Below are 13,521 nucleotides of genomic sequence, written 5' to 3'. Positions count from 1 at the left end.
CCAAAGTTACACATCTAGTAACTGGCAGGGTTTTGGAGCCTACCGGTCTTATTCCAAAGCTCATGCCTTCCCATTACATCGTGTTGTCTCCACAGCCTCACAGCTTCGAGGTAATATTCTCTAGGCTACTGCTGAAAACCTGGTTCTCAGTTACCTGTTTTGAGGAGGACAGAATACAAAACTTGCAGAGTCCTGACATGTTTCTTGGAAGAAGGTAATTTAAATCAGTGATGGTCAGACTTTCACAGGTGAGTTTAGGAGAAAGTGATTTAGCTCTTTCTGCCCTTCTGCTTACAGACACCTATCGCCTTGGTTCCGTGTGCATTTCTCGGAAGGAGCAGAGCCTCTGCAGTCGGAAGACCTGGGTTGGTTTCCGACCTGCTATGCTCTACCTGGGTGGCCTTGGGTAAGTCATTGAACTCCTCAGCTTCTCATTTTCCTCTCTGCACTAAGGATACTAAGTGACACAACCTGCCTTACCCCAGGGTAGCTGTGAGTGTCAAATCTGATCATGTGTGCTCAGCACTTGGTGAACTCCAATATTACTAAGATACCAGTACCAATGCGGGAGTAGCTCCAGCTCCGCACCCATCTGACCCCAGGTAAGGGCATGTGACAGCTGGGCAGATTGCACCTAATGGCTCCTTTACGGTAACTCTTGGTGGCTTGCCCTCCTCCCTCCCCACCTCCCGCTTCACCCCGCACTGAAGCTGCCATGTGATTCCAGGGGCGTGTGGGTTGTTACTCCTGAATGCCCAGTGCACGGAGAGCAGCCAGCAGAGGCTGAACAAAATCAGAGTCTGAGATTCTGATGAATCCTTTCCTCAAGCTGAAGACGGATAGTCAAAACATGCCCAACATTCATCATTAAACGCGTTTGTAAAATCCCGAAGACAGTTCTGACCGATTGTCCCTTTGCTCTGTCTTAGGTGCTGACGCATTTATCTTGGAATTTTATCTGCCAGTTTAGAAATCTTTAGTCCTTGTTGGACTTAATTGAGGGGGCAATCTGTAGTTCTGGGAAACCAGGAGAAAAAATTAAAAAATCTCCGTTTTGTGTTGGCGTTTGAACATCCTTCTGGTGTTCAAACCATATCTACGTTGAAAGTCGGTGGACGCAGCATTAATTTTTATTTGCCTTAAAAAAAATAGATGCTTAAACCAATTTCCAACCTTGGGACTAAGCTCATCACCCGCGTTGGGACCCGCGAGGCTCCCCGAGCGTGGACCTGCGGCTTCGCCGGCCCCGGCCCGCCGCCCCCCGCCGCCCCCCGCCGCCCCCCGCCGCCCCCCGCCGCCCCCCGCCGCCCCCCGCCGCCCCCCGCCGCCCCCCGCCGCCCCGGCCCAGGTGGCGGCCGGCAAGGCCCGGGAGCCCCACCTGGCTCGGCCGGCAGCGGCCGCACAAAGACCCGCGCAGGCGGCGGCCGGGCCGAGCCGCAGAAAGTAGTCCCGACCACGCCGTCTCCGATATTGTTCGACGTCGCTTCACGCCCTCCGCGGGGAGGGCCGAAGGGGCCGGCCCGGGAAAGAATCCCATTGGAATGCGCCGCCGGGCGGCCTTTCCCCTCTCGCCCGCCTCTGCTCGCCCCGCAGGTCTCCTGGGGTCTCCCAGCCGAGGCCGTGCGCACGGCCCCCTCTCCTTTTCTGGAGTGCCCGGGAGGCGGCGCCGAGGGAGGGGGCTCGCCTGCGCGCAGGGAGACCTCGGCGGCGACTCGTGCAGGCGGCGGGAGGTATATCCCTGCGCCGCTGCGTGAGAGGAAGAGGCTGAATGAGGAGCTGCGTGGGGGAAGCGGGGCGCCGGGGGAGGAGGCGGCGGCATGGAAGCAGACGCTGGCGTTGCGCGAGCCCCGGGCGGAGCGGCGCGATAGAGAGGGCGGCAGCGGCGGCGGCGGCGCGCGCGGAGCCTTGACGGGCCCCTTTCTTTCTTCTCTCTCGGGAAAGCTGGGAAGCATGAGCGTGCAGACCTGCCGCTGCGGCGGCCACCCCGGCTCCTCGCCTCCCCCTCTTCGGGCCGCCCCTCGCCGGTGAGAGAAGCGAACGCGAGAAGGGAAGATGGGGGCCGTCCTGAGGAGCCTCCTGGCCTGCAGTTTCTGCGTGCTCCTGAGAGGTGGGGAGAAGCGGGGGAATGGGGAAGTTGGTGGGCTTTGGGGGGGAGGGGGCCTCGTTCTGCGGTGTCGGGGGGGGAGGGGAGGGAGGGAGGCGAAGCAGGGAAAGAGGAGCCGGGAGAGGCCTGGTCGTGGGGAAGGAGGGAGAGAGGGGCCCGGGAGAAGGGGCTGCGTGCTCCGCCCGGCCACGCTGCAGCCCCCGCCTCGCTTTGCCCACCTCGTCAGGGCCGAGCGGAGCCTCCGTCCGGCCTCCCTGACCGGGTGACACCCCGACCCCCCGGAGCCCCATTCTGTCCGAGTGACTGAGGGTCGGTGTGTCTCTTTCTGCCTGGAGTCACCGGGGACGAGGGGCTTTGTCTGGATTTTGGCTTTCGGAACGGTGGAGCCCAAGATGCTTCCACGTTGGGCTTTCACCCTCGAAGCCCCCGCCTTTTCCATGTCGGTCCTGGGAACTTTGAGAGCTCCCTTACTATTTTTCCAGGCCTTGTTGCAACTAATAACTGGTTTCCGTTGGGGATATAATGATCGTGGGTGAGAGCACAGTTGGAAAGTGACTCCGAGGTTAAAGGTCGAGAGGTTCAGCCTTGGGAATCGCCCGGGCTTCAGGCCATAATAAAATAGAAACGTTGCCCTTGCAACTCCTGGCATTCAGGACTTGCCCCTATTTTCGGAGCATGCAAGTGCACAGTTGGCACCAAGTAGGAGAGTCATCCTTGGTGGAGAGGAGCCTGTCCTGGGACCTAAGTTATCATCTGCTGCGCTCTCCTGGGGACTGCTTGGCACTTTGGTAAATAACATAGGGTATTCTAGATAATTTGCCCCGAGAATCGCGTAAATTCGATGGTCCTGTGGGTTTTTGTTTTTATTTTTGAATTGGCCTGCAAAGCTGTCACATACGCTGTGACTTTTATTTTGTGACAGTTCACTGAGGTTTTTCACTGGCCCGCAAGATTTCAACAGCTCTTCTCAAACTTACCAGTGGGGAAGTGGTGATGACTCTGATGCTATGGGGCATTTACCAGCAGAGGAATTTAAGTGCCGATTGATGCGATGACTTGTAGCTTTGGTTTTGTTAAAACTCTCGCTTGTGTTCACGGTCAGTTTTTTTTCAGGTACGTCACCTCTTGGGTCTAAGGAGATTTTTAGCTATTAATTTAACAGGCTAAACTTTTGTTAAGTGTGCAAACTTACTGAGGTTTCCAGAACACGATAGAAACTAATAGTCTTGTGCTATAAATGAGCCAGATATGCCATTTTTGAGTATATATTTATTTTAGATGAGAGTGATTGGCATTGTTTTGGAGGAGGAATTTTTTTTCTTTAGTTACGCTTCAGGATTATTACGTCTGCCTGTTGTATCTTTTACTTAATTACGACTCACTGTAAGCATATCCTAAACTATTTCCACGTGTAAACTTCAGAAAGCTAGTGCCCATTTCATTTTCATGGCAGAGAATTTAATGCAGTGTTATGTACTTGAGAGGTTTAATAAGTATATGTTTACTTTGTTATAGTATATTCCCTGTCGAAAGGGGATTTTGCTGTAGCTGTGCAAAACAATTATATTTGCCATAAAATATGTATATATTTTAAGACAGGAGATTAATAAAGTTAACAAATAGGAGAGTCAGCTGATGGGTTAAAGTCTTTGAGAAGTTGAAATCCATAAACCGGGATGTTTCTGGTTGCCCAATTGTGTTTCTTGGAAGGGAAGGTTATGATGTAAATGCCACTTGTTTAACACCACGTTTGAGCCTATTCATTATTGGAATTAAGAGAAGTTGTACTTGAATTAATATTGTGAAGTATGATATTGTGTAAGAAGACCTAAAAGAGTTAATAGTTTAAATTGCCTCATTTCCACTAGCAAGCAAAGTTTCCAAAAGTGAAGCTTTAATTTTAAATGTAGTATGAGGTGGTCTTTGAATTCAGTGTACTTAACTGTGAGTATATATTTGAACTAAAACTGTCTTTCAGTGTGAAAGATTTTTATTCATAATTTAGATTCTTTTCATTCCGTGATAATGTCATCTTCTGTTAAAATGGCAATATTAGATAACCTTGGACTCCAGGGAGAAATGTGATTAATTTGTTGCATTAAGATAATTTTTCTTCACAGAAGAGTTGGAACTTTTAACTTTGGGAAGATGGGATGATGGGAGAGTTTGGGAGACCTTTTGTCCTCTGGCCCTGTTAAATCAGTAGCTGAAAGGCAGGGAAAAATGCTGTCGTTATCTGGGCTGCATCCCTGTCCCTATCATCAGAGGACAAGGTGTAATGGAAAGATTTGGGAATTTCGACACCAAAATCTTGGGTTTAAAGTCCGTGCTTCACTACTTAATAACTTTATGATTCTAGTCTAGTCAGTGAGTTTCACTGGGCCCCAGTTTCTTTACTTGTAAAATGTGGGTAGTAATACCAAGCTAATTTGCAAATTTGTTGGGTATATTAAATGAAGTACTGAATATCAGGTGATTTGCAAATGTTATTTTTTGTTATAATTTTTGATTGTGGACGTATCCTCAAATGCTGGGGATTTGAGATTTAATTCGTATGAGATTCACAGATTCTTAAAGATAGAAGAGATCTTGATCCTTCTGGTCTAACCATTTCATTTGCAAGTGGGGAAACGCAGATTCAGAGAGATAGCATGATCAAGATCCTACAGCTAATTAATGTTAGAGCGGGGATTTATTGTCCATTCTTTCAGCATTTAAGTATGGTATACCTACTATATATCAGGCTCTGATGGTATATTGGTGAGCAAAATCGCCACGGGCCCTGCTCTCATGGACCTCACGACCTAGGTTGCCATCCTTACTTCCAACCAGGTGCTGGTTAGAAAAGATTATAGCTCTGATTTCTTAGAGGAAATATTTTTTATAAGAATATAAGTTTTGGAATACCATAGTGTGTATAATCCGTAAATACTATGTCTAGCTTATTTTGAGAAGGCTTTGTTGTTTTATAAGAATGTTTTGTTACTTACCTTTTGTTGTTATTTGTTTTGGTGGGTGTTGGTAAATACTGTCAGCACAAGCCACTAGTGTTTCCCATCTTACATTTTTATAGGAGTGGTCCTTGGGAAATTGTTTAGTATCAGGTGTAACGAAGTCTTGGGAAGATAGAATGAATTTTGGTGTGGGAATCAGGAGAATTCGATTCTTATTCTAAGTTTGTCATTTGCTAGCTGTGTGACCTTGGATAAGTTACCTAATCTCTGTACACCTTCGTTAGGATAATGAATCTTCCTTTTGGAGGTTCTCACTTCATATTAACACACTAAGGGCTTTGAGAGGTTTTGAGGTAGAGACCAGTTTTAACTTTGTTTAATCCACTGTTTCCCAAAGTAGACAATGAATTTTTCTGTAAATCCTTTTAACATTGTGCTGAACCTTTGTTCCAAGCAACACACGTAGAGAGAACCTGGACCAGGTAACCCTTTAAGCGTTAGGTTGAGTCATGTGAATTGATATTTGATGATAATTTCATATAGTTGAATCTGATACTTTAATCCCTTCTTACTTACTTGGCTTTAGATTTGCTCATCTGACTAGGAAATAATTTGACTGGTTATGAAACTTCAGGGTTTCAGCTCCTTGTTATCATCAGGCCTAACAGTGATTTCCCATGGTTAAGTTTTTCAGAGAATTTTTCTTTTCTTTAATTGGAGGTTTTTCCATTTGCTGAACTGAAATGCTTTTCTGTATAAGTTATATACGCTTTGACTATCAGAAAGGTTTGTCTTTTTTGAATATCAAAGAAGATTCTGTGAAGGAGTATATAAATGGAAAATATTTTATGTGAATTTATAAATTGAATATATTGGAAAAACAAGTAATACAGGTTATAGTTCTGCTTAGGCCATGGGTAAATACTCTGAGAAAATTCATTTTCATCATGGACATTTTATTGCAAGTTGATATTCAGAGAAGATGATAAAGAGGGGCACTGTAGCAGAAAGGTATGGGCTTTGTTGACAAATCAGGTTCGTCTTCCACCACTTTATATAGCCTTGGACAAGTTACTTAGCTTTAGTTTCTTCTACTATTTCTTCTACTATTAGACGGGTATTATACCTTGCAAGATTTCTGTGAGAACTGATGAAGTGTTTGCAAAGGGATAGCACAGTGCACAGTCTGTGTGGACTTTGAGTAAATGGTCACTATTGTCAAGATCGCTAATTTAAAAGAAATGTTAATGCACAGGAAAGACGAGTAAAACATATATATTCTGGGCATTGTTTTAGACAGTAGTTTTAAACCAGTGGTTTTTGAACTTGATTCTTTTGCAACTGGAACAAACTCCATGAAATACTTTTACTTTTGATATTTTCTATTTTGTTTTATATAAACAAGATGGCCACTATCTACTAAATTTATTTTACCTTCTAAAGGATTGCAACTTGAACACTGGTAGGTGATTATTATAAATAAGCTAGAGAATAAATAGTTCGATTGATTATAATACTTATTTACTTATTTAAAAGTTGCCCATACTTATGGGCAAAATAATTTTATCAAAATATTGTCTAATTGAGAATTTTATTGTATTTGTTTATAATAATTAAAATCAGTTGATGGGCTTCTCCCTGTAGGATGGGTAAATGCTATACCGAGTGCCTGCATTGTATATTTCAGTCTTTGTATGAGAGTCTTTTACATATCTTCTGTAAAAGGACCTCCTCTTAATGAATAGAACTCTGCTCCATGTGAATAACTTTGAAATTCAGTCAGATACATGGACTAGGCAACCTAAAGCATAGGATATTTGCCTTTGAGATTATTCATTTAAAATATAATTCATCATAAATACAAGGAAAACTGTTATTTGATATTATTAGCACATGCTTTTGTTTCTCAAGCTGTTTGTGTTATTTGTGGCAGTGACTGTCCTCACAAAAAAGTCATGCAGATGTGAGACTGGAAAATACTAAAATGTACCTGGGCTCAATATGGTGAACATTACAGGTACTTCAATGCTGTGATCCTATTAGCTATAATGTAACTTGCTAATTTTTGTTTCTGTGATACCTTGCTTGGAAGGGCCAGGAACTTGGGGATGTGAAGTGAAATCATATTTTTAGGCAAAAAAAAAAAAAAAAGTGAAAATGTAAATTATTAATTGACACGAGAAAGACGCATGACTGACCTAAGGCCAGATTGCTTGTGCTCTGGACAGTAATTTTACATGCGGTGCTTTCTGTATGCATCTGATTTCATCTGGACCTTAATATGGTTTTGAAAATGATACCAATCACTTTGGATAAGGGAAAATAAATAACATTGTAATTTTGGAGTTTGCACGTAGGTGGTTTGTCATATTACTATAAAATAAAAACTAGTCCAGATTTAGGTAAGGAGAGACTTTACTCAAAAGGATTATTGCAAAAGGGAGAATGCTCTTCTGTAGGATCTGCAGGCATCTCAAAATAAAACACAAAAAGACTCTTCTTTTATGGAGAAGGGTGAGCAGGGCTGGCAGGGCCGAGTGGGTGAGGGTGAGCAGATTGCATGATCAAGATAGTTTAACTGGAGTTTTTTTTATTTACTGCAGTCAGTTGATGGCTTGGAATGAGCTGTTAAGGGAGCCTAAGAGCATCTGCTTGCTTAAATTTAGGGCAAGCCATACTTTAGGGGCTTGTGGGAAAGGAGAAAAGCCCGACTAAAGTTTGGTCAAGCCAAGTCAGTGGATAAGCAAGGGTAGTTGTGAGCACTTGGTCAGTCCTGCTGTTGTTTAAAAGAAAATTTGTCAGTCTTAGGGATATGTTTTAGTCAGCTCAGGCTGCTACAACAAAAATATTATAGACTAGATGGCTTATAAACAACAGAAATTTATTTCTCGCAGTTCTGGAGGCTGGTGACCCAACAGCAGGGTGCCAGTATGGTCAGATTCTGTTGAGGACCCTCTGCCAGTTTGCAGACTGCTGACCTCTCTTTGTATCCTCACAGGGCAGAGAGAAGAGAGAGGAAGCAAGCTCTCTCTGGACTTTTATAAGGGTACTGATCCTATTCATGAGGACTCTACCCTTATGACCTCATCTAATCCTAATTACCTCCCAAAGACCCCACCTCCTAATACATTCACATGAGGGGGAGTGTAGGGTTTCAACGTATGAATTATGGGGGACACAGACATTCAGTCCACAACAAAGTAGGCTAAAGTCATTGTGAAGTTGGTCTCATTAGATTGGTCTGATTATTTATGTAGGTGTAGGCATTTTAGGTCTGCTTCAGTGGGACTTTTTATAAGGAATCTTGGATTGAACTTTTAGAAACCTCTTGAGGCCAGGAAGCCAAGTCAAGTACTCACCATTGGGTTTCACTTGCAGTACCTGTAGATTTGGATAAATTCCTAAGGTCCCCCAAATATCCTAGGGTTCCTGGGCCTGCCTGGAATTGACCTTGCTTACTTTACCTGTAAGTCTGGGAACTGTAAGCCAGGTACCAGTCTAGTTTTCCCAAGGGAACTGTAAGCATTGTTCCATAAAATCAATCACAGCTCCTTAAAAGTAACTGGTGGTATTAGATTAAGTGAACATGACTTTCAAATATGACATCCAGTCAAAGCCTTGGTTGCATTATAATGTTTCCAACCGGGAGGACAGACTTTTATTGAACCTATACAAATAACTATGTTGCCATGAAAATAAGAATACTCATTTAAATAAGAGTTTTGTTTTTGAATTATGGATGAATTAGGAAGAAAAAGATAAATGTTTTTATTTCTGTTTACAAAAGCATAGCCTGCTGAAATTGTCAATGAATTATAGATAGCTTAAGAGAAAAGAGAAACGAATTCCTTATATCCAGAAAATAGGACATTAAAGCATCAGCAGTATTTTAAAACCCATAATCATCCTTCATCAGTTTATTCAGTCCTGTGTGATTAATTCTTGTTCTGCTAGATCTTGGGTTAACAGTCTCATGAATCCATCCGCTTCACTAGTTTTTTGGGAATCCTGACTCAGTCCACTGGTATAGTCTCAAAGTTATTTAAGTGATGCCATCAGAAGCTTGTGCCCAGGAGTTACCGGTATAGTCCTCTTTCAACAATCCTTTTTTTGTTGAAGACAAGCACTTGGCCTGTAGCTCACTTGCAGGCACTTTCAGGGAAGCATCGAGGTAAAACAAAAAACACTCTGTAGATGACGAAAGACTTAAAATGGTGGTGATGACTTATACGGGTAGTTTCAAAAGTGAAAGATCTGATGAGAGTTTGTTATAAAAAATAATGCAGTTGGGCTTCCCTGGTGGCACAGTGGTTAAGAATCTGCCTGCCAATGCAGGGGACACGGGTTCGAGCCCTGTACCGGGAAGATCCCACATGCCATGGGGCAACAAAGCCCGTGTGCCACGACTGCTGAGCCTGCGCTCTAGAGCCTGTGAGCCACAACCACTGAGCCTGTGAGCCACAACTACTGAAGCCCATGCGCCTAGAACCCGTGCTCTGCAACAAGGAAAGCCACCGTGATGAGAAGCCCGCGAACCACAACGAAGAGCAGACCCCGCTTGCCGCAACTAGAGAAAGCTCGTGCACAGCAGCGAAGACCCAACGCAGCCAAAAATAAATAAATAAAATTTAAAAATCTAAAAAAAAAATAATAATAATGCAGTTGATGAATAAGTTTGATTGTTTTTATGGCATGCAAACCAAAATAAAATCAGTCCAGAAAAGTTTTAGGCAAGATATCTATAAGCATAATGATTAACCTTATTTTTAAAAAGAGTAGTTATTACATCTGATTTATGAGTATAAATGAATATAACTGTTGTACAGAAAAAGACTTAAAGATATAGTGTAATCCTGAGATATAATGTGTCATGAAGCGTATAGTTAGAGCATATCAAGAATATATCAAGATTATCAAGTAAAAATTTTTAGTTAAGTCTGGAATAAGTCCTAAACATCTGTAAAATAAAATTCCATAAGTAAGTTAAGTGAATCACTGGTGGAGAACCACTCACTGGCCTACCAATAATATACTGTATTCAAATTAGAGAAATGAAATTGTGACCAAGGTAACATTAAAAAAAATCATAAAAGAGAAAAATCAAAATTGTAATTGATGACTCTGTACTGTTGTCTAATATCAGACAAAGCACCACTGGGACTCAGGAAATGGAAACACATTGTGAACACTGAGGCTGGTGATAAATTTCTAGGAACTTCATCCAGTTTTTGAAATAATCATATTAACATTTTACCCATACTGATTTAATCTAGGGAGGGTAAGCCTCTCTTCTGATTGGGCAGTGCTTCCCATGCAAATCATAGCGTTGATCAAATAAGCCAATTATTTTTAGTATCTCTCTTCTTACAGGGTGAAAGAATTAATCCTTTGTGAACTTCCAGGGGCCCTTTGGGAAATTTTAAAGACAGTTGTAGGTGCAAAAGACATCATTTAGTATTTGAATTTGAAAAGGCAGAATGTCAAAAGTTGTCAGGAGGTTTGAACATTCGATTAAATGGGATCATGGATCAGTGAGAAAAAACACCTGGCAACCTATTTAACCAGTGTCGAAAAAATATTTTTTTAAAAGTGAACATAGGAAAGAACTTTAGCTCTTTCAAAAGTGAGACGACTTTTTAAAATGATAACACACGATAAAATTAACACCAAGTGCAGGAAATTCCGAAAAGACACCGAATTTTTGGCTTCTGAGGAGATTGATTACTCAGAAAGCAAAGAAAAACCTTTTATAACCTCTTTATTAACAGCGGATCAGAACCCAAGAAAATTTTGTCATTTTAGTAGAAAACCAAATTTTAATTTTATAAGTATAATGTTTGATACTGAAGCACTTTCTGAAAATCTTACAAATAAACCTGTCAAGTCTTAGCTGGCTTTGACCGTGACAAATAAAATTCTTTTTATCATCAACTTGTTATAACTTTCTCTGTCCATTCAGGTTTTGTTCTGCCTGTTCCTCTTTCTCATTCTGGAGCACTTAGTCATTTTACTTTAGGACCTTTTTTTTTTTTCCTTAAAAACACATTCTGCATATAGAGTTGTTCTTTTCTGTCATTATTTCTATTAGAGTCTCATTTACATACAAGGTTATAACTTATAATTACAGTAACTACTATTTTACAGAGAAAACTATGAGGTGGATAGTTGTGAACTGTCTGTCATACACCAACGTTTTGTAGTAGACTGGCAGAGTTTATGAATATACATCTTACAACTTATAGCCATGCACTTCCAGATAGTACAACTTTTCAATGTGACAAAAATGAATATGTTCATTGATAGACTCAAATATGTGTGGCTTCTTGGTACCATGAAAATAAGAGGCAAAAACTTGTATAAACTTGAAATGCTTATGCTTCAGTGTTCTGTCTTACTTAGAAATGACCTAGGTATTTAATGAATATCCATGGACTAACTTAGCATAAGTCTAAGGTTTTAAGTTACTAAAAGATTTTGGAAACTACAAGTTGGCTTATTACAAGATATAATTACTTTTGAAGTACAATTTGTCAGAATAATGATTCAACTTGACTAAGTACAAATGTAGATATAATGCTAGTTTATTCTGTCAATAAACCTGTAAAAATTTAGGAAGAACATATTCAAGTAGAATAAAAACCTATTCTTGTGTTATACTTAATGCCCATAACTCAGAAGACATAGGTGTTTTTATTAAACCAACAATATTAAACTGGTCTCATATACCAAAGATTTGCCTAAATGTATGTTAACTTGGAATTTTAAAACATTTGGGTTAGTTTCTAAGAATTTTAATTTCCTTAACTTCTGGAAATCTTAGAAATACTTTTTATGTGAGCACTTTTTGTTGTTATTTTAACAGCTTTATTGAGATATTCACACACCATACAATTCACCCATGTCACGTGTACAGTTCAGTAGTTTTTAGTCTATTCACAGAGTTGTGCCACCATCACCACAATCAGTTTTTTTGTTTGTTTTTTTTTTTTTTTTTTTTTTTTTGCGGTACGCGGGCCTCTCACTGCTGTGGCCTCTCCCTTTGCGGAGCACAGGCTCCGGACGCACAGGCTCAGCGGCCATGGCTCACGGGCCCAGCCGCTCCGCGGCATGTGGGATCTTCCCGGACCAGGGCACGAACCCGCGTCCCCTGCATTGGCAGGCGGACTCTCAACCACTGCGCCACCAGGGAAGCCCCCAATTTGTATTTTTAACTTTAGGTCCCTGAGCCCCTCATGAATCCCTGGGGGGGGAAAATGTGCTAGTGACTACAGGGAATTGAGGGGTTTGAGTAAGAAGGGAAAGGTCTGACAGGGTGGATAGAGGGGTGGAGGAGATTGGGGTATTAAAGGAAGATAGATAAAGGATTTAAGGGAAGGTTGAGGTTGGTAAAATGGAGCAAGGAAGAGAGATGGTGATGGGAAAGGAGAGGTTTTAGGGAGATCCCGTTTCCCAAGGAGGACATTGAAGTTCTAAATTGTCTTTAGTAAAATTTTGCCATTTTTTAAGATACTGGACTGAATTAGGGCTGTAATGGTGAAGCGTGTGGTCAGTGGGAGAAGACGGAGGGCGCTCAATAGAGTGACAGTTACCGGTTGGATTAGATAATTAAGGCATAAGAATTTTTTTTTCTTTTTTTTTTACATCTTTATTAGAGTATAATATCAGCTATACATATATCCTCATATTCCCTCCCTCTTGCGTCTCCCTCCCACCCTCCCTATCCCACCCCTCTAGGTGGTCAAAAGCACCCAGCTGATCTCCCTGTGCTATGCGGTTGCTTCCCACTAGCTACCTATTTTACGTTTGGTAGTGTATATATGTTCGTGCCACTCTCTCACTTTGTCCCAGCTTACCCTTCCCCCTCCCCGTGTCCTCAAGTCCATTCTCTAGTAGGTCAGTGTCTTTATTCCCATCTTGCCCCTAGGTTCTTCATTACCCTTTTTTTTTCTTAGATTCCATATATATATGTTAGCATACGGTATTTGTTTTTCTCTTTCTGACTTACTTCACTCTGTATGACAGACTCTAGGTCCATCCACCTCACTACAAATAACTCAATTTTGTTTCTTTTTATGACTGAGTAATATTCCATGGTATATATGTGCCACATCTTCTTTATCCATTCATCTGTCAATGGACACTTAGGTTGCTTCCATGCCCTGGCTATTGTAAACTGCAATGAACATAGTGGTACATGACTCTTTTTGAATTATGGTTTTCTCAGGGTATATGCCCAGTAGTGGGATTGCTGGGTCGTATGGTAGTTCTATTTTTAGTTTTTTAAGGACCCTCCATACTGTTCTCCATAGTGGCTGTATCAATTTACGTTCCCACCAACAGTGCAAGAGGGTTCCCTTTTCTCCACACCGTCTCCAGCATTTATTGTTTGTAGATTTTTTGATGATGAAGACATAAGAATTTAAAGGAGCTGGGAAGGGCTATTCCCTTGTGAAGAGCCAAGGA

At 41.9% G+C, this 13,521-nt stretch overlaps 1 protein-coding gene across 5 annotated transcripts in view; it reads left to right on the top strand.

Moving 5' to 3' along the window:
* The first annotated feature begins 349 nt into the window (after nt 1–349).
* Nucleotides 350–13,521, top strand: part of LRP6 (LDL receptor related protein 6) — a 178,427-nt gene continuing 165,255 nt past the window's right edge. For 2 of the 5 annotated variants that reach the window (XM_069541179.1, XM_069541178.1), the window contains exons 1-2: nt 350–406; nt 1,942–2,107. Coding sequence is in view for 3 of the 5 variants with exons in the window: in XM_069541178.1 (XP_069397279.1) it covers nt 2,053–2,107 (55 nt within the window). In the remaining 2 variants the exon portion in view is untranslated. The other 3 variants (XM_060024306.2, XM_069541177.1, XM_060024305.2) reach the window with 2 other exon arrangements.

This window comes from Delphinus delphis, chromosome 11 (assembly GCF_949987515.2).
Source record: "Delphinus delphis chromosome 11, mDelDel1.2, whole genome shotgun sequence".
Lineage (NCBI taxonomy): Eukaryota > Metazoa > Chordata > Mammalia > Artiodactyla > Delphinidae > Delphinus > Delphinus delphis.
Note: the sequence above shows the minus strand (reverse complement) of the source record. Positions and strands in the feature narration are given on the sequence as shown.